The 22,664-nt window shown below is 35.7% G+C and overlaps 1 protein-coding gene across 2 annotated transcripts in view; it reads right to left on the bottom strand.

The window, feature by feature from the left end:
* The window catches only part of LARS1 (leucyl-tRNA synthetase 1), a 68,311-nt gene continuing 45,647 nt past the window's right edge, over positions 1-22,664 (bottom strand). For both annotated transcript variants that reach the window (XM_049708027.1, XM_049708026.1), the window contains exons 23-32: positions 22,360-22,543; positions 18,436-18,526; positions 17,063-17,203; positions 15,304-15,444; positions 14,935-15,045; positions 12,627-12,737; positions 10,234-10,338; positions 8,876-8,971; positions 7,280-7,412; positions 1-2,166 (exon numbers count right to left, since the gene is read on the bottom strand). In XM_049708027.1, the coding sequence (XP_049563984.1) occupies positions 1,961-2,166; positions 7,280-7,412; positions 8,876-8,971; positions 10,234-10,338; positions 12,627-12,737; positions 14,935-15,045; positions 15,304-15,444; positions 17,063-17,203; positions 18,436-18,526; positions 22,360-22,543 (1,319 nt within the window). In that variant the 3' untranslated portion in view covers positions 1-1,960. The remainder of the gene's footprint in view (positions 2,167-7,279; positions 7,413-8,875; positions 8,972-10,233; positions 10,339-12,626; positions 12,738-14,934; positions 15,046-15,303; positions 15,445-17,062; positions 17,204-18,435; positions 18,527-22,359; positions 22,544-22,664) is intronic.

Genomic DNA, 22,664 nt, shown 5'->3' with positions numbered 1-22,664 from the left:
TCATTTCATTTAATTTGCCTAAGTTAAACATTAAGTAGGCTTTAGGCCCCAGGAAGGATTACTTTGATGTTGGGAATAACTAAGGCTATGCAGATTGAGGGAGCAGAAAAGAATCTAATGGAGGGCAAACAAAACAGCTGCCCCAGAAGAACCAAACAAATATGACATGATTATGGCCCATAGTAATCTTAATATAATCTTTATATCTTAATCCTGATATAGTAGTAGTAGTAAGAGAAGTATTCAGTAACATTTACTGAAGGCTCATCATCATCATCATCATCATAACATTTCTAAAGATCTACCACCTGCCAGGCACTATGCTATATATAAGATTTTCCTAGATTGTTTCATCTAAACATCTCACAGTAAGCCCAGAAAGTAGGTAAATTACTAGTTCCATTTTACAGATGAAGAAATAGGCTGAGTAACTGGCCAAAACCACCCAAGTAGCAAGTGGAAGAAATGGAAATCTAACATAGCTAGCCTGACTTCAGAGAATGTAACCTTATCCACTCTGCTATACAGCCTGTTCCTAGCAGATAAACAATGATTTGCACTTAATGATCTCTAAGGAATATTTCAGTTCTAACGTTCTATGATTTGCTTTAATGATTCTATAATAGAGCATTCAACTAGGCCCAGTAATCTCAAACTGTATAAAGCAAAATAAGGAAGCTCAATAAAATCTCTTTACATGACCTGAAAAGTTAGAATTCAGGTTCCTTAGGATTATCAGAGTTGGACTTTCCCCATATTAAACCCTTCAAGAAATGGAAATGTTTTTCTTGTCTGTCAATCAATACCTAATATTTTTTCCTCATATGAAAACAAATGGCACAGACAATATCAAATGACATTCCAGAAAGAATAAGAGAATTTGCAATGCTGTTGGCTTGATCCTTTTTGTTTTGGTTTTTGTTTTATTTATTTATTTATTTTTGGCTGCATTAGGTCTTCGTTGCTGGGTGCGGGCTTTCTCTCTAGTTGCGGCAAGCGGGGGCTACTCTTTGTTGCAGTGCTGCTCAGGCTTCTCGCTGCAGTGGCTTCTCTTTATTGTGGAGCACAGGCTCTAGGCACATGGGCTTCAGCAGTTGTGGGACATGGGCTCACTAGCTGTGGCGCACGGGTTTAGTTGCTCCGCGGCATGTGGGATCTTCCCAGACCAGAGTTCGAACCCGTGTCCCCTGCACTGGCAGGCGGATTCTTAATCACTGTGCCACCAGGGAAGTTCCCGTTGGCTTGTTCTTTAAACACAACTGGACTCAAGACAAATCTGATAGATGCAGATTTCTGGGGGAAATCCTAAATCCTAAAATTTCACCTAAATTTAGTGAAAATCAAATAAACTGTTTATAAACTATTGATATTAGCCTTGAAAAAATATTATTGGTGGTTAACTGAATACATTAAAGCTAAAAAAATTCTTATAAACATAAGACCTATTTGTTCTTTATACAAAATACTGAGTGATCATAATCAAGTCAAAATATTCTCATTTGTTCTTTTAAAATCATCATGAGAGTTCTTTGTAAAAAGCAAAACTAGCTGCCTAATTTACTCTTTTAGAAGAAAAACAGCTAACTCCACAATGGATATAATATAACAAGTTGTTAGATACTCCTTAGCCTCATAAATAATATGAAGTATACCTCATACAAGAAGCATACTGACACTTCTGTAATAATCTGAAATACTAGAAGCTTCTGGGAAATGGAAATAATTTGTTAAAAAACAAAGTATGGTACAACTACTTCTCTTTGAGGCCTCAATAAGGAAAAAAAATTTATTAGGTCCAGGAATCCAAGAAAACTTGGTGTATTTACAAGTACATGCAGAATTTGATGGTTAGAAATGAAATCTATTTAGGTCCAGCCTAAGATTCTCATAGCCCATCTATAGGCACAATCATAGTAGTAATATCCCCAGAAACCAGGATAAATCTCCAATGTGCCTGAATTTAATGAACCAGATAGATCATTGTATCACCAATATCTGCCCATAGCCCATTTTCAGTAAGATGAATTTTCTTGCTCGTGAGGTCCACGTGGAAAACAGCATGCTCAGAAATGGGGGTCTTCTCAGCGTGCTCTTTTCCCAGGACGGGAACTCGCCGAGGCCCCAACAGTGGATCATCAAATCTCATCAGTTTCACTTTGGAAAGGTCTACAGCAAAAGAAAGTATCAATATGAACATTTAATTACAGTCACTGACTCAAACCCATGCCTGAGCCTGATAATTCACACTGGTTGTTATATCTAAAACAATATTTCCATCAGATTACTAAATAGGACCCGACGTCAGAAAGCAAAGCTGAATCTAACAAATCTTCATCTTCTGTCAACTTTTACCCAGATCAAAGACCAGCAGAGATTCTGGATAACACATCTCCTGAATTACAAACCAAGGGGAGGGATTGATTATATTTTTGAGTATTATCCTATATGGTCTCTCAAATCACTTTTAATACACTTCAGTTAACCATTTTTCAGAATATTAAAAAGCCTAAAACTTATTTATCTTGCTTGTCTTTCTTCCTGGAATACTTAAAAGTTCAAGAATTGTGGCTTTTGGGGAAAGATAATTTTGGAAAAAGAATTACTACTCTAAGAAATAGCATTACCAGTTTCTTGTTTTGCTCAAAGGATGAAAGTGTATTAACAAGCTGATGAGAGACAAGGAAAGAAGGGGAATGGCTGGGGGAAAGGGCGCAGGTTTTAGAATTTTGAGCTTTTGGATGAGTTCCAACCCTCCCTTGCTTGAGATTTTCCTGATCTGCTCTTATGCAAGCTGATAAGATGGCTCCTGGTAAAGACAGCACTTGTCCCTTGAACAAATTTATGATCCAACAATCCTGCCAACAACTGAGCCCAAAAGAAATTTATTTATTTCAGCAATTCTGAGACTTTTCAACATCAAATGGTTTTATTTTATATGGTAGAAAAACACCATAAATGACTACAAATGCTGATTCTGGATTTACAGCTCATTCTAAGTGTAGCATGGCTAGTTTATACTTAACCTGATCCACAGAAACTGAAGATATTTTCTGAATTACTTCCCACCCCTTTCTAAAGTAGATTGCTGGGTGGTCCATGAGCTACACTCCCTCATGTTGCCTTGAGAGTATGAAACTTAGCATGAGAGGGATAAGGTTTAAAAAAAGATAAAAGGAGACATTAATGCAGCTGGCGGCTATGCCAGGAGTACAGGTTATCCAGGCATTCTATTCTCCTTGGGAAACAAAGACTAAAGGACTACAAGTTTAGGGTAGGGATCCTGGGGCTTATAGAGCAATTATCTGCAACTACCATGAAGGCAAACCCTGCCTAAGAGTCTTTGTAGAGTCTCTGCAGAGGCCATACAATCTATCCCCATATACAGCACAAGCCCTGAAAATTAAAATGGGAAAGGAGCACTTACAGTCTTCATGACAGCCATGGTCTTATTTGGGGGGAAGAACACAATTCATTTTAACAGCTACTGCAATTCAACATGCACATCAGTGATAGCAAATTATTTTCGTATGGAAGTCGTGACAAGTCCTACCGGCAGATTTTATGCACAAAGCCTTTTACTGAAGATCTGCCTCTGTCTCTCTCTCTCACTCTCTCTGAAACAGACTTCCCTCATCATTCCAAGCAATGCTGAATCAAACTATTTCAAAGAAGCCTTAATACCCAACCAGGCTTCTAAGAGGCAAAACACATCTGCTTTGATGTTTCACCATGTAGTTCACTACTGCCAATAAAATTATTGGTGCTTTCTTAGTGGTTTTACTATCTTTTCTTATCCCAGACCTCTCTTATCATTGAAAATGCTGAAATTTAAGTCTGCAACTACACAAGATTTAAGGCACTTAAAGATGAGAGTGATTGAGAGTCCCTAGGGATTGATAATGTGAAATGGAGCTTTTCACCTCCAAATTATTAGTTCATATGTGGCATGGGTGGTAAGTGATTTAAAGTCATTATCGTCAAATAGTTGCTCCATGGCCTTTGTGGACTGAATGACGATTTTAGCTAGTGCCTCCTGGACCTAGATCATAATCACCCTCAATACAATTGGCACTAATTGGATGACTTGCTGGCTATCACAGCAGACAGACTGAGAAATATGTTATTGAATTTCACTCCTTTCCCATCTCATATATTCAATATACTCAGTCCCCTTAGATATCAAAGTATTCTGAGGGCTTCTGGAAAAGTGTTAAGTTTAGAGCTCTTCTGTAGATACTTGGAGGAATATCAATTGCAAACTCCCCCTAATATTTCTATCTATTTTCCAAATTCACAGTAGCCACTAATACCAAACTTAAAGCACTTCATGATAATATTATTCACAGCTAGAATGACAAAGGATGTAAGAATTATGCCAGAGGTTCAGTGAGAAAAGACGAGCTAAAGAAAACACATCAGTACAGTTCTAAAGAACCTAGTCAGTGCTGCATCTGAGTGTATTTAAAAGGGAGTCAGGTTTAACACTATATTATATAATCCAATTTCCAATACAGGAATAAAACCTCTTATGCACTGTAACCTCATAATAATCCTATCCAGCATGTCCACACAAATATCTGTTTCCTTTAGAAGCCACCATATTGTTCTTCAAAGTTAAGAGTTCTTCCTATTACAAAAATTTCTCATGACTGAATATATGCAGTATAAAACAGCCAAAAGGAGGGCCAAAACGGCTTCCTGTATGTTCACACTTCAAAATTTTCAAGTTCTGCTTTTTGTGGCCTATAAGTTCTAAGGATGGCATTATCATTCTACAGTACCTGGTTTATTGAAGGAACACGCTCAATGTCTACAACAAAATGGATGAACCTGGAAAACATTTTGCTAAGTGAAATAAGACATACAAAAGAACAATATTGTATGATTCCACTATACAGGTACCTAGAACAGTCAAATACATAGAGTAGAAGAGTAGTTACCAGCGACTACAGGGAGGAAGAATGGGGAGTTATCATTCAATGGGTACAGAGTTTCAGTTTGGGATGATGAAAAAGTTCTAGAAATGGATAGTGTGATGGCTGCACATCAGTCCGAATGTACTTAATGCTACCGAACTGTACACTTAAACAATGACTAAAATGGTCAATTTTATGTTATGTATATTTTACCACAATTTTTTAAATGTCTGCAAACAAAAATATTCCTAGTCCTAACATATTGCTGGTACACAGTGAAAAAAGTATCAGTGTTTCCCTCATGCTAGTACACACTTTCCCTTCACCCTCACAGGTATAATTCACAAGGCCCTATCAAACAATGTTTTCTCCATAAAATCATCTCTGATCACCACAGCTGGAAATAATCTCACCTTTTGTGTGTAAATTTTACTATATCTCTCTTACTGTACTCAGCAGTTTCTCCTTAGATTATGATTATGTACTTCAATAGCTTAGTCCCCTACTCCTTCACTAGATGCAGCCTCCTAATGAACAGTACTTTGTGGACTCCCCAAAGCCCCTAGTACCTACAAAGGAGTCTCTGCATACACACTTATCTCTACACACACTACACATGATATTCTCTCAAGAAATGACAACAGAAGGTACACAAATGACTTCAAGAGAACAAAAAATACATGGTAGAATGAATTCCAAAGGGCTATTTTAAGTCTTCTATGTAAATGGAATGTTGTTACCCTGAATATAATTCCATAAATTGGTCACTGTACGGGATTTGTAAATCTTTTCAGAAAATTTTATACTGATGGTATTTGGCCCAATCAACTCTTGATTGCCATAAGAAGAGAAGAGAGAGATTATGCAAAATAGGGAATCTCAACATTAATTTGTCTTCATAATTTGGAAGAAAAATAATACAGAAACAAACTAATTCCCTTCACGTTCTTCTCAGCGTAAGACCAGCTGAGTAATTAAAAAAAGAAGCTATACAATCCCACTACTGGGCATATACCCTGAGAAAACCATAACTCAAAAAGAGTCATGTACCACAATGTTCACTACAGCACTATTTTCAACAGCCGGGACATGGAAGCAACCTAAGTGTCCATCGACAGATGAATGGATAAAGAAGATGTGGCACATATATACAATGGAATATTACTCAGCCATAAAAAGAAACGAAATTGAGTTATTTGTAGTGAGGTGGATGGACCTAGAGTCTGTCACACAGAGTAAGTCAGAAAGGGAAAAACAAATACCGTATGCTAACACATATATATGGAATCTAAAAAAAAAAAAAAAACAGGTCTGATGAGCCTAAGGGCAGGAGAGGAATAAAGATGCAGACTAGAGAATGGACTTAGGACATGGGGAGGGGGAAGGGGAAGCTGGGACGAAGTGAGAGAGTAACACTGACATATATACACTACCAAATGTAAAATGGATAGCTAGTGGGAAGCAGCTGCATAGCACAGGGAGATCAGCTCAGTGCTTTGTGGCCACCTAGAGGGGTGGGATAAGGAGGGTGGGAGGGAGATGCAAGAGGGAGGAGATATGGGGATATATGCATATGTATAGCTGATTCACTTTGTCATACCACAGAAACTAACACAACATTGTAAAGCAATTATACTCCAATAAAGATGTTAAAAAAAAAGCTATAAGTTGTTATATCAAATCTAATCATAGGAGATCTAGACTTAATCTTGCTAAGAAATTAAGATTATTTACATATTTTACCCGGAGGCACACTATCTAAAAGAAAGAATATGAGCTTTGGAGTCAAATATATCTAAGTTGGAATTCCAGCTCCAGGATTTACTAGCTGTATGAACTTTGCAAGTTATTTAGCCTTTCTAACCTCCATTTCATCATCTGCAAAAGGGGAATAATAACCTAAATGTTACAGGGTTGTAAAAGGATTAAATGGCCAATACATGGCAGACACTCAATAACTTTTACTCTGTTTCTCTTCCTTCCCCAGGAACAGATTCAGTCAAGCAGGTTAGTTTGGAATTAAGGGAATATGTTCCTTCATTCTGAATACTTCTGAGCATTGGAAATTGCTTATTACAATTTTAAAGCTAGATGGAATCCTGGAAAAATATCTAATCCAGTGTCCTCATTTCACTAAAAGAGAAATCAGTTTAGAGCTTAAGTGACATGGCCAAGCCACCAAGCTACCTAGTCACAATGTCCCAAAAGAAAATATAGGTGTCCTGATTCTGGGTCCAACACTCTTTCCACAACATTACATGACTGTCCCTAAGCAGGACAGTTACTTTTCTTTCTCCCCTCTGCTTAGAACTCATCAAATCCACAAGCTACTGCCAAATGTGCACTTCAAGGAAACCATTTACCTTTGATTCCTCGGTCCACCTTCATTAAACGCCGGATTATAGAATCACGGTTATCTCCTTGCCTGATTTCAATTTTGGTTGAGAAGTGGCCATTGAATGGCTGAGAATTCACTAGGGAAACTGATACACCAGGCTAAGAAAATAAAGAGAAAATGACTGTTATAAGAAATCAAACTTGAATACTGCTGAGAGAGAAGGAATCTCTGCTAGATTTTTAATGCCCAATGAAAGACAGATTTAATTCTGGTATTCTAAAATCAAGACCAAGGGATACTCAAATATGAAAGAAAAAATGTACAAAAGCTCATGCTTATAACCAAATGCCTAGGTAAAAATGACTATGAGTACACATATCAATACTGATGATGGATAAAAACAATAATTCTATTTTCTCTTCTAAAACTACCACCATTTATTGAATTCCTACTATGTACCAGACACTGTACGAAGCACTTTATAGACATTATTCCTGTATCCTGAAAGGCAGTTCCTTAAGACCCTTTTTCACAGATGAAAAGCTGAGAACCAGAAAGATTAACAAAGTAGCCCAAGGTCACATAGCTAGTAAGAGGCAGAGCCTCACCTTTACTGAGAATAAACTCATTTCTATGACATACTAACTCCCACATAATATAAACAATATAGTTAAAGAACTTGCTCATTATTTTAAGTGGAAAAAGTCAACTGAGCCTTATGAAACTTAAATACATAGTAGCTTAATGGAATGCTTGAAAGAAGCTTGAAATAAACATATTTGTATGGGGAAAACTATTTCATGTACCTATATTCATGGCCCAAATGACTGTACATTTAAAAGCCACCATATCTTAATGTAATGAGACTATTTATAATCTGATGATAAATTTAGGAGGTCTGCATGATCATGATTACTTCATTCTTTCAAAATAGACTTCTTCTGCTTGCTGCATTTTCAATTAAATGTGGTAAAAGTGGCAGGATATATGTAAGTCCTCTGCTTATCAAGAAAAGTAGGGCATTTTATGGACTCTCACAATGGCACTCCAGTGAACTTTACCAAATGCTGCCATTCTGAATGGATTCTTTAAGAGTTAATAAATAAAATCTCCCCAAACTTCAAAACCTATTTATCTTCACCAGTAATGGTCAAAAAATAAGAAATTAAAAAAGCATTTCCAGTATAATGGGAAATGATGCATCAATCTGGTTTATGCCAGAAACCAAAAGTCTTGAATACCATTACTAAACCAAAACTCATCTGAAATATGAAAGCTCCTTTTCACTGTTTAAAAAAGTTTCACATTTCAATGTCCACTATCTTTTTTTTTTAAGTCAGGTTTTGAAAACCATATTCTTATTTTTAAAATCACAATCAACATCTGATGCTACCTGTGATAGTAGAGTAAGGAAAAGTGAGGGTTGCATTAACCAGGGAATTAGAGGACCTCAAATCCAGACCCACTACTAACCAACTAAGTGGCCTAAGCCAAGCTAATCATTTAACTTCTCTGGACCTCACTTCTTTCCATCGTTAAAATGATGGTTTTAGATGTAAAGCTCTCTAAGGTCTCTTCCAGCTCTAAAATGCAATGATTCAGTGAGATTCTTTCAACTTACTTCTGTTCTAAAAACATTAAGTGGTTTCCCAGGACAGCAATCTTCCCTGACTTTATCTTCTGCTTCAGAGGCAAACTTGACTTCTATGTGTTCTAGCTAAGTAGAGGGGAAAGATGGAAGTCATTAGTATCACTTAATATGATTGGAATTAGTCATCACCTCATTTCACCAAAGAGCAAAACCAAGTTCTCCACTTATCATAAAATGGCCTGTGCAGTTTTATTATTTTCCATATAAACATTATATGAAACCTATCATCAAGTATTTAACACTCATGTTAGATGCCTCATAGTATGTTATTTATATAGTCATGTTTACCATCTTCTATCAGGAAATCTGGCATCTACCTGCTGCCTAAAACAAAAATCAGTATAAAAGGCTTTCACTCAAATAAATGGAAAAACTCAGAAATGTAGCAAATTGCATATACCTGAATACAAGATGACCCTAAATAAAGTGTTCCCATTGTCCCAGTGTAAATATCCAAGAAGTTTTTTGACCTCCATGAGTATATATGAACATTTAGAAATATACATAAAATAGATGTCTACTAATACTTACTTTATTAACACATTTATAATTACATGACATAAAATGCTTATTTAGAAATGCTTATTTCTTCCATTCCTGTATTTCATAAGACAATTTTATTCAAACTCTAAACCTGCACTTTTTTATATTAGTGTTTTCATTATTACTAGAACCACTTTTTGAATCCTCTAACACAATTTCCTATAGAAAATTATCTTTCCTTCTGCCTAAGGTGAATGAGAGACAGCATTTTTAGAATCTATATATTAAATTGTCAGTGAGGCAGGAAGATGGAATGGGGAGAAACTCAGATATGTGAAAGCTACTGGTAATGTTCTAGTTCCTGAGTTGGGCAGTAGATTCATGGATGGTGATTATATTACTAATTAAGGAAAAAAAACAGGGCCAAACATGGACCACTGATCATATATAATGAATCAAGGATTCTAATTAATCCAAATCTGTGATTCTGAGGTCTTAAAGGGAGGGGGGAAAAAAGCAATCCAGAATACCCCATAATATGAGAGATTTTGAAAGCATTTGAATATAAGGCCTCTCCTAATTTTTTTTTACGGATAATTTTGAGAGGAAATCCAGGCATATACAGTTAGTATTTTAGGAATAGAATAACTGATAAGTGAAATAAGAGAACAGATCATTTCCTCTTCCTGTAACTTCTATACCACCCATTCTCTTTCCCCCCAAAATATATTTGGCAAAGGTACTAAACATAGAAGATGAAGTTTATAAAAAGGTTTATTATAAAACTAAAGAACTGGACTGTTTACAATAGTTAACTAGTTGTTATAATCCCAGGCCCCTCTTACCTCAAGGGAATTGGTCAGATAGACTATATTCTCCATGAGCACTGCCTGTTCGTCAAATTCTAATTGCAAATCCAGAACACGAGGTCCCATCTTCTCCAGATTTTCCTAGCAGCCAAAATGGTTTTGAAAAACAAAATCACATTAAGAATATGATGAAAAGAACATATTTCTCCCAAAGCAATCAGTCTCTCAAGTGATAATATCTTCAAATTTGAACAGTTAAAGGAAAGGCCTTGGACTCATGGTTTCCCTTATCTATGTTTGCTCGCTAATGAAATTAATCGCTGAGAGTAATTATCATTTAAAGTATGATAAGATTAAGACAGCACTGAAAAGACTAGAAGGACAAGGTTTTCAGATTTATAAAAGAAATATGATTTCATCATTGTTAATTTACCCTGACTTTATATGCAAATCCAAAGAACTCACTTTGACAAGGAATCAAACAAATGTCTTAAAATACCCCTTCAGGTAACAAATAAAATAAAATAAATTAAATTAAATGTTTCCAAGATACCACATCTGTAAAGCTATTTCAAGAAACAGTGAATTAATAATAACCAAACAAAACATTCTTATAAATTTAAAAATTTTTTTAAAAGTCAGATTATATGGGTACTCGATAATCCTGCGACATATAAAAAACCATTTCTTATTCTTAATTTTAACATTAAATATCAATATTTGCTGCTCAAGATGTAACCTTCAAGACCTAAGTTCATAAGCACAAATACAGGTAACTGCCTAGAACATGTTTCACTTACATGAAAGTGACCTGACATGATTCTTAATATTCACTACCTTCATTTACCATCCAAGTTGTTTCTTTTCCCATGAGGTGCTAGAAAACCCTTTTCTTATTCCCAGATTTATTAAACACTTTTCAAAGTTTCAACCACTAATTTGCCTCATAATACCAAGTAATACCAATATTACTGAAAAAATATTTTACTACTCAAAAAATCTAACACTGGTTTTTCAAAAAGCCAACCTTTGAATCTAACATCATTTAAAATCAGTTTCACTGGATTCCATAAAGCATGTCACCAAAATTAATTGCCTCTGCAACCAACAATGGGATATTTTGTTGGTTTCCCCATATTGACAATGGATCTGACATTATGACCAATGGCACTAGCTGGGAACCAATGAATTATGAGCATACCAGCAAATATAACTTATTATTGTAGGTCAAGCCATGATTTTAAATTATTTCTGAAACTTCAAATACCATAAGGCTCAGATAGTTGACTCTGGTTCTAGGAGAATTAAAAGGCTTTCCTAAGAACTCAATCTACTCCAATACAAGACAAGCTAAGAGTTTTGGTCTCTTATCAGGCAGGTATCTGTAGCCCACAAGATTCAATAATTAATCTAAAGTATAAGAATAACCATTACATGCTTAGCAGGCTGGAAGACACTGATATACATTTTCTTAAAAATGTACTGAGCCTACTTTTTGACAGGTAGTATTAAAATGTATTATGTGTATTAATTCATTTACTCCTCACAGCACTCCTAAAAGGTAGGTTCTATTAATTTCCTATTTTATAGATGAAAAACATTGTGGCCCACAGAATTTAAGTGATTTGTCTAAGTCCTCCAAACTAAAAAGTGACAGAAAACAGGATTTGGGCCAAGATTTCTCTGCCCCCAGAGTCTGAGATCTTAAGCAATATACAGTCTTCTTTCTGTTTCTCTTTGTCAAGAAATCCACCAGATCAGTTATATATATGAAAAAGACTAAGAGTTTAACCCAAAGATTCTCAATGGGGGAGTTATGGTGGGGGACTGATTTTGCTACCAGGAGATATTTGGCAATGTATGGAGGCATTTTTGGTTGTCATAACTTGAGTAGGGGAGGGAGAAATTCTACTGGCATCCAGTGGGTAGAAGCCAAGGACACTGCTAAACACCCTACAGTGCACAGGACAGCCTCCCACAACCAAGAACTATCCAGCCTAAAATACACATAGAGCCATTGTTGAGAAACCCTGATCTAACCACTATAAACAACGTTTATCCCGTTAAGCTAAACCTATACAAATGTAGAATCTTGTTCCAGGAATAGGATCTAGTAAAAATACCCCAATGTAAGCCAAAAGACTATGTTTCCTCCTTAAAGTGAAAAGAAGGGAAGGTAGAATATGAAGAGAATCATTTAGTGCAGTAATTCTCAACCAATTTTTCTTCCACAATACGTATATTTCACACACTCGGCAATTCCACAGGTAAATCCCAAATCTGATCACTCATTTCCACAACCACTGATTGAAAAGTGCTATTTTAGCAGATTTCTTGGGGGAGACTGTGCCCAAAGTGTTCCTCTTACTTCTACTATCCTATCTAACCATTACCCATGTGGTCACAGCTGCACAAGGTCCACAGCTTACCTTAATCATGGCGACAAATGGCATCACTTTCTTCATGTATTTCTTCAATTCCGGCAAATTGACTAGTTCACTAGCAATGACCTTGTTATCAGGCAATTTTCCACTGTTGGTCTAAAAAAAGAGTGGGAGACGAATGTGAAGAAAAATATTTTAAAGATAATATAGGATAGTAGATGTAGCCAGACATGAAATGGTAGCCTCTACCAATCTGCTAGAGAGCAGCACAAGAAGGTGCAGCCTCTAGCATCACGGGGAAGTGAAAGGTAAATGAATAATACAGAAAGGAGTCTCCTCTTTCCTCTAAATTCAAAGGACACATGTTTTTTTGGGTAAAGGAGAAAAGCATGTGCATGATGCTGAAATATTTAATTTTCCCTTACACTAATGATACTCTAGGATTGTAACATTAGATCTTATCTAGTGATAAAATGGTCTTATAAAAATCCTATTTGTCTTCAAACTTCAAACTTCTCAAAGCATTTCATTAGTCACATCAAAATGAAAACTATACAACTATCATATAAGATGTATTATAATGTCTGCTTTTGAACACTCTGCCTTATAAATTGTTACCACAAATGTGAAAAAAGAATCTCTAGCTATCAACCTGTTAAAAATAATATAATTTCTATCTACCAAAAATAAATATCTATATCATAAGCATTAATATGCACACAGTCCCAAATGAGCTGCCTGAATTTAAATTCACTCGTGCGAACATCAATAGAGGAGAAATAAAGTAAGCGGCCTTTCCAGACTTTTGGGTGACCTATTTTCTCCTTATTGTAAAAGCATCACACCAAAGCCAAGGGTTGGGAATAAATCTAAAAGAAAAGTAACATACAGTAAGATTTCCAATAATCTATTTACTTTCAATTCTAACCTTTACTAGAGTACATAGGAAAAAATATTTTCTCCACTTGCCAATACGTTGCTTTGAAATACATAAGAAAAAGGAGAGGGTGGAACACACGCTTTTTTCCTTATGTCACGAAAAAGGTGCCATATTGAACATAACATTCTTGTTGATTATAAACTGACATTCTTTTAGTTCTTTTGGATGAAAACAAATGAAAATTTTAAAGGAAGCTGGTCATTCCAAATAATGCCAATAGATGATGTTGATTTCAAACTATGTAATCTAGTCAATAAATATAAGTAAAAATATAACTTCTAAAAGAACAGTGATTAATTTTTTAATATCTGGGACATTACATACCATATTCGGTTCTTCTGCTTCCTTGAAAATGCTGGTATGAATATATACGCCACTGAGGCAAAATTTCATTTTTCTAACTACCAAAGTAGCTTTTACTCTTTTACTTACCATAAGTCAAAACTCTGCAAGCAGATTCTAAAAGCTACACTCCATTTCTATCAAACGCAATCGAAGGAAGAGGTAGTTCTCCATAAAAACAGGTTCACATATTGTAGAATACAAAAATACTTGCTCTTCTCTTTCCATTAAATCTTACAAATATAAAAGTTCTTCTGAGTATTTCTTGGTTAACCATGAAAAGTACTGAGGCAAAATTCCAATAAAGGTCTAGAAAATCAAAGCTAAGGATTTTTCCTTTATATTACCACTTTATGCTTCGGCCATAATCCCTATTTGGTCTCTCTCTTTCTCTTTTTAAAGTGCGCCTTAATGGTTTCTGTCCACCAATAACTGTTGCTTATAACCTGAGCAAAAATTCTACAACATATACTTTGTTTCCACATTTTGAATGTGAAAGGAAAAAGGAAGGTGAATTTTTTTCTCTAGGAAAACCTAGAACTAAGTTTAAATATTGAGTTCCCTTTAAATACAACTATCATATTTAATAGCTATTTACCTGACAATCAAAAACACAACATCAAACTCTCCATTTCTATGGGTAATTATCAAATTGGACATTTTCTTTTAAATTACTCAAGAGCCAAGCTTCAAATTTTTTCAAACATAATAACGTTAAGCCTTCATGAATGCCAGTGTTCAAGGCACAACAAATCCAAAAGGCAAACTCAGCCCTTTTGCTTCATAATTTTAACCACACATATGAAAAAGTCCCACACCTTCTGATTACATACAACTAGATCTAGTATTTTTTTATGAAAGTTTCAGAAATGATGAAAAACAGCTTTTCCCTCGGCATCCATTTAAGAGCCACCAAGGATAACAAATGGCACTCCATGCGTAAAGGTAATTAAACAAAGCTGCCTGTCTTTCTTCCCCTAGACATTGCCAACATCCTAAAAACAAAAGCAGCATAGGCAGAACACGACACTGCTGGGGTGAGGTGGGGGGGGAGTCTATTGAGAACGTCACCTCAAAGTGATGACGCAGAACTGACAGGGTGATATGTTGCCAAGACGGATAGTTCTTCGCCACATAGATGGTGCAATGTGAAGGCTTCTGAGGGAGCTGCTTGTCAGTCTTCTACAGGGCAGAAGAAAGAAAAAAAACATTTAATCACTTTCATATACACCAAAAATGAAAGAACCCTCTCCCAGTATATAGCACTACTGCCTTTAACTTAAAAAATATGCATACAATAGAACTACATTAGAAATGAAAATAGCACTACATTAGCAATGAAAATGGCCCTAAGGAAAGTTGTCTTTATTTTCATTACTATTAAATGTTATTTGACCAATAACTTTTAAGGAATGACATTAAAAAAAAAAAAGACTTCACCTTCCCTTTAGCTGGTATCATATAGTTCTTGAGTCGCAATCTAAGGTCATGTGCTACTTCCATGAGATACTGTGAGGAGCGTATCAAGCTTTCATCCACGGGACCTGCCAGAGGCCATGAAGCATTCATAACTGAGTCGGGCTTTAAAAAAAAAAGGTTCAGTGAGATTAGACAACACAACTATTTTATGATTCTTGGTTACAGTTTCATACCAAGACATGGTGTGTAACTGTGTGCTCAAAGTTCAAACCTGACTACACATAACACGCGTCCACAGACCCTGATCTAATGTTCCCTAGAATTCAAGCTGTGAAGTCTGACTCTACATTCTTAATTAGCATCCATTTGTACAAGCATATTGATACCCACACACATATGCTCACTTTCAAAGAAAATTATGTAATGCTAATTTGCCTAAATTTAATCTTTGTTATATAAATTATGCATACTCTCAGTTTTTATCCTACTAATACATCCAGTACTGAAAGTATGGCTATTTGGAATATATATCATGAGCACATTTTTGCATTGTTCACACACTGAAAAATACAAAAGAGCTTGGCTAATAATGCTGGAAAGGAGTTATTAAACCAGCCAATCTGTTTATCTGTAAGCCTGGGAGAAATAAATTTATCTTCACAGTAAGAATGCTAATATAAAATCCCTGAATATGCAGCCCTATATATGCCAGAAACTTTATATAAAACAAGAATATTTATGCAAGTATACACTTCTATCTTTGTTTATAAGCAGCTCATAACAGTTATTTACATCTTTCTCAGTATTTTCACCTTTCTAAACAAACAGTTGAGAAAACAGTATTAGTTATACGTGTATTCAAATACATTATAACATTTCCTAATAAGAATTAGGTGATAAACAACACGCACAAAGTCACATTATTAAAATATATACAATAAAAATAAATAAATTTTTTAAAAATTAAAAAAGGGGGGGGTCTCCCTGGTGGCGCAGTGGTTAAGAATCCGCCTGCCAATGCAGAGGACACGGGTTTGAGCCCTGGTCTGGGAAGACCCCACATGCCACGGAGCAACTAAGCCTGTGTGCCACAACTACTGAGCCTGTGCTCTAGAGCCTGCGAGCCACAACTACTGAGCCCACGTGCCACTACTGAAGCCTGCGTGCCCAGAGCCCGTGCTCTGCAACGAGACAAGCCACCACAATGAGAAGCCCACACACCGTAATGAAGGGTAGCCCCCGCTCGCCGCAACTAGAGAAAGCCCATGCACAGCAACGAAGACCCAACACAGCCAAAAATAAATAAATAAAATAAATATATTTTAAAATTTTTTTTTTTTTTTTTTTTTTTGCAGTACGCGGGCCTCTCACTGTTGTGGCCTCTCCCGTTGTGGAGCACAGGCTCCAGACACGCAGGCTCAGTGGCCATGGCTCACGGGCCCAGCTGCTCCGCGGCATGTGGGATCTTCCTGGACCGGGGCACGAACCTGTGTCCCCTGTATCGGCAGGCGGACTCTCAACCACTGCGCCACCATGGAAGCCCAAAAATTTTTAATAAAATAAGATAAAATATATACACCGTGTGTGTATAAATTAAGGCATATATACCCGATGTAGCTTCAATTTAAGCTGCTGTAATAATTATGAGATAATGAACCCAATATTATTCTTGAAATGCTCATTTTCAGTCTTTCTCTCTTAAGTAACATTATTATCCCAACATTTATTTAATGAGGCCCAAATCAAAACCACCCAGAACATCTTAAATGCATAAAGCTACCTTTCCCAGGAGTGTCCAGATGTGCTCACACAAATGAGGACAGAATGGAGCCAAGAGAAGTGTCTGAACTTCAATAAACCGGAACACGAGGTCTCGGTGCATCCCTTCTATGGCCAATTCACGGTACTTATCTTTCGCAGCCTACAAAATTTGGAGTTATTTACCATTTCTCTCCCCCACTTCTTTAAAATAAAATTATAGGGAAAAAAACTCAGTATCTCTATTTTAATGCATTTTAAAGTATTTAGTCTTTTAAAATTCCATAATAAACTTTAGTAAAGGTTTTACTTTATGTTTAACAACCTGAAAATAAATGTGTATCAATCCTTAGGTTAAAAACAGTAAATTGTTTAAATTTATACATCTTTGATAATCTTTGCTATTAAGCATTTCTTTTTAAGTATTTCTTAGCCATTTAGGGTTCTTTGGGGGGCGTTGTTTGTTCATGTCCTTTGGTAATTGTTCTTTGGACCATTAGTATTTTTTTGATGGGCTTGTCAAAATCCTGAAATACAGACTGTAAATAATTTTCCAGTTAACTGTGTATTTTTAAGATGATTTCAGTTATGGTTTTCTTATCTATGTTGGCAAATTCATCAGAACTTTTTTGGTTATTCCTTTCTTTTGTTTTTATGATTAGGAAATCTTTTTTCAATTCTAAAATCAAATAAATGTTCACTTAGCCCTGTTTTTCAGAAAAAAAAAAAAGTAAATCAATCCTAACAAAAGGATAATGCAGTTTTATACTGATTCTCAAGAAAATCTGAAAAAGACATTTTGCAATGGACATAAAAGATGAACAATTTAAACTGTGTACTAAGGGTGAATGCTCAGTAGCATGTATTAATAGCATCAAAAAGGCTGTAAATATGACACACTGCTATGCTCAGCACTTATCCTTATTTAATCACATCTCTGAAAACCAAGTTACATAAATCCCAATGTGATATTTTACAAAACTGACTGAGGAAAGCTACATTTTTACTTTAAGCACTTGAACTGCCAAACTTGAGGATATGCTGACACCTTGTGGAAAACCTCAGAAAATGTTTGCTTTCAAACTAATAGCAATTAGTTACAATTATGCCTTTGTTTTTTATCAACTTTAAAATGTTTTCCTGGAAAACGTGTCTAATTTTTAGATTTAACCTCTTTATTAACCCACAGCTCAGCTAGGAATAGAATTACTTACATTAAAGAAATAATACAAAAAGTACTCAAGAAAACCATTTAAAATCACAATGTATTGAATATTTTACAAATTTTCACTCTCCACTTAAGATGAGTTATAATGCTACAGCAGGAGGGGAAAAAACAAGAAATACATCATATTGACACTGACGTATTTTATAGCTACGAAAAGAATAGCCTACCTGAAACTCAAAAAACCCTGTTTTCAAAGCTTCTTTAAACATCATCTTTTCATAGTTTTGATCTGTTTTTATAATGCCTGCATTCATTTCACTATTGAATAGGAAAAAAAAGGTAATTGAGTTTAAAGGCAAGTACATATATATAGGTATAAAAAACTTCCACACATACTAATAAACATTAAAATGAGAACAATGCATGAAACATTTAAGACTGCTCAACCACAAAACCATCTTTGTATTCCTCAAAACTGACCACTGCAGCCTCGCACTATCTATCCACTCTTGAGTATGGTCGTAACACTACTTAGGGCTCCTGTTTATGACAACACAGTTAACCACATGCTTGTTTAAAAATTCCTTGATGGTCACCCTGATACCGAAACCAGACAAAGATACTACAAAAAAAGAAAATTACAGATTAATATCACTGATGAATATAGATGCAAAATTCCTCAACAAAATACTAGCAAACAGAATCCAACAACACATTAAAAGGATCATACACTATGATCAAGTGGGATTTATCCCAGGGATGCAAGGATTCTTCAATATACGCAAATCAATCAATGTGATACACCATATTAACAAATTGAAGAAAAAAACCATATGATCATCTCAATAGATGCAGAAAAAGCTTTTGACAAAATTCAACACCCGTTTATGACAAAAAAACTCCAGAAAGTGGCCATAGAGGGAACCTACCTCAACATAATAAAGGCCATATACGACAAACCCACAGCCAACATCATTCTCAATGGTGAAAAACTGAAAGCATTTCCTCTAAGATCAGGAACAAGAAGACAAGGATGTCCACTCTCACCACTGTTATTCAACATAGTTTTGGAAGTCCTAGCCACGGCAATCAGAGAAGAAAAAGAAAAGGAATACAAATTGGAAAAGAAGAAGTAAAACTGTCATTGTTTGCAGATGACATGATACTATACATAAAGAATCCTAAAGATGCCACCAGAAAACTACTAGAGCTAATCAATGAACTTGGTAAAGTTGCAGGATACAAAATTAATGCACAGAAATCTCTTGCATTCCTATACACTAATGATGAAAAATCTGAAAGAGAAATTAAGGAAACGCTCCCATTTACCATTGCAACAAAAAGAATACAATACCTAGGAATAAACCTACCTAGGGAGACAAAAGACCTGTATGCAGAAAACTATAAGACACTGATGAAAGAAATTAAAGAGGATACCAACTGATGGAGAGATAGACCATGTTCTTGAACTGGAAGAATCAATATTGTGAAAATGACTATACTAGCCAAAGCAATCTACAGATTCAATGCAATCCCTATCAAATTACCAATGGCATTTTTTACAGAACTAAAACAAAAAATATTAAAATTTGTATGGAGACACAAAAGACCCCAAATAGTCAAAGCAGTCTTGAGAGAAATAAACGGAGCTGGAAGAATCAGACTCCCTGACTTCAGACTATACTACAAAGCTACAGTAATCAAGACAATATGGTACTGGCACAAAAACAGAAACAAAGATCAATGGAACAAGATAGAAAGCCCAGAGATAAACCCACGCACCTATGGTCAACTAATCTATGACAAAGGAGGCAAGGATATACAATGGAGAAAAGACAGTCTCTTCAATAAGTGGTGTTGGGAAAACTGGACAGCTGCATGTAGAAGAATGAAATTAGAACACTCCCTAACAACACACACAAAAATAAACTCAAAATGCGTTAGAGACCTAAATGTAAGACTGGACACTACACAACTCTTAGAGGAAAACATAGGCAGAACACTCTTTGACATAAATCACAGCAAGATCTTTTCTGATCCACCTCCTAGAGTAATGGAAATAAAAATAAACAAATGGGAGCTAATGAAACGTCAAAGCTTTTGACCAGCAAAGCAAACCATAAAGAAGACGAAAAGACAACCCTCAGAATGGGAGAAAATATTTGCAAACGAATCAACGGACAAAGGATTAATCTCCAAAATATATAAACAGCTCATACAGCTCAATATTAAAAAAACAAACAACCCAATCCAAAAATGGGCAGAAGACCTAAATAGACATTTCTCCAAAGAAGACATACAGATGGCCAAGAAGCACATGAAAAGCTGCTCAACATCATTAATAATTAGAGAAATGCAAATCAAAAGTACAATGAGGTATCACCTCACACCAGTTAGAATGGGCATCATCAGAAAATCTACAAACAACAAGTACTGGAGAGGGTGTGGAGAAAAGGGAACCCTCTTGCACTGTTGGTGGGAATGTAAATTGATACAGCCACTACGGAGAACAGTATGGAGGTTCCTTAAAAAACTAAAAATAGAATTAGCATATGATCCAGCAATCCCACTACTGGGCATATACCCAAAGAAAACCATAATTCAAAAACACACATGCACCCCAATATGTATTGCAGCACTATTTACAATAGCCAGGTCATGGAAGCAACCTTAATGCCCATCGACAGACGAATGGATAAAGAAGTTGTGGTACATATATACAATGGAATGTTACTCAGCCATAAAAAGGAACGAAATTGGGTCATTTGTTGAGACGTGAAAGGATCTAGAGACTGTCATACAGATTGAAGTTAAGTCAGAAAGAGAAAAATAAATATCGTATATTAACACATATATGTGGAGCCTAGAAAAATGGTACAGATGAACCAGTTTGCAGGGCAGAAGTTGAGACACAGATGTAGAGAAAAAATGTATGGACACCAAGGAGGAAAGTGGCGAGGATGGGGTGGTGGTGTGCTGACCTGGGAGATTGGGATTGACATGTATACACTGATGTGTATAAAACTGATGACTATTAAGAACCTGCTGTATAAAAAAATAAATAAAATAAAATTAAAAAAACAAACAAAAAAATTCCTTGATGGAAACTTTATTAAGAAGCCCAAGCCTGGAGGGGTGGGATAGGGAGGGTGGGAGGGAGGGAGACGCAAGAGGGAAGAGATATGGGAACATATGTATATGTATAACTGATTCACTTTGTTATAAAGCAGAAACTAACACACCATTGTAAAGTAATTATACCCCAATAAAGATGTTAAAAAAAAAAGAAGCCCAAAATGCAACATGAAAATAGCTTTACTGAGGCTGTAGTCAGGTTTAATTGTTGCATTTTAAACAACTGACATTGGATTAAAAATATATTCCTTACACTACCTCAGGCCCTTCATAATTTGGCCTAATATGGCCCCAACTTGTTTGATCTCCTACTTCTGCCCTCCACATACTGTACACTTCAAATAAATACCATACTCTTTCCATGGCTTTCTCCTCTCCTTCAAAAATTAGGTTTACTTTTCAAGAAACCCAGAACTCACGTGCCATCTCCTCTAATTTCCCTCTATCCCTACTATTGCACTTATAATTGGTTGGGTAAGTGTTTTTCTCTCCTGCTAGACTACAATGAAGGATCAAGTCTTATTCATCTTTGTAATACCAGTGCTTCGGATGTTTCTGATACAAAAAGACTGATAAATGTTTTTTGAAGGAAAAAAGAAAAGACAATTCTTTTCCTTTAACCTACTTTTCCTTTAACCATTCCACCCTTCTCTAATGCAAGACAGCATGGTAAAATGGTCATGAGAATGGGCTTTGGAGACAGAAACAAATTCGTATCCCAAGTCTGAAATTACCAGCTTTGAGACATTTAATGAAATACTTAATTTTTCTAAGCTTCAATTTCTTTAACTATAAAATAGAGCTAATAATATCTTTATCATATAAAATTGCTAGAAGGCTAAAATCAGATAATGGATGCAAAGTAATTAGCATAGTACCTGGCACAAGTAAGCTTTCAGTGAATAGTAGTTATTATTAACATCTAATTTATTTAATGAGGAAAAAAAAAGAAAACTTAAAAATACAGCAGGACTAAGCAACTCTAAAGTACAAAGTGGTTGGGGTCCATAGATTACCTGGCGAAAACTTTATCATTGAAGGTGTTGGCAGGACCACTTCTTAGGCTATCCCAGTTGGCAACCATTTCTTTCACCCATTCCATCCAGGTGTACAGACGGAGAATACCTGCATCTGCCATGGTTTCCACAAAGTTAGCATCTTCAACAGTGTCACCAGCATCAGCTAGAGCCAAGCGCATTCCTGGAAGAAGAAAAAAAAAATCAATCGATGATTTAAAAATGAGGTTACTGCATATCAACTACGTATCCAGTTGAGTACACTGCCAAGCCTACATATAAATTAAGAAATAACAAACGCTTTA

Source organism: Orcinus orca, chromosome 3, assembly GCF_937001465.1.
Source record: "Orcinus orca chromosome 3, mOrcOrc1.1, whole genome shotgun sequence".
NCBI classification, from domain to species: domain Eukaryota; kingdom Metazoa; phylum Chordata; class Mammalia; order Artiodactyla; family Delphinidae; genus Orcinus; species Orcinus orca.
This window is presented reverse-complemented; position numbering and strand designations above follow the sequence as displayed.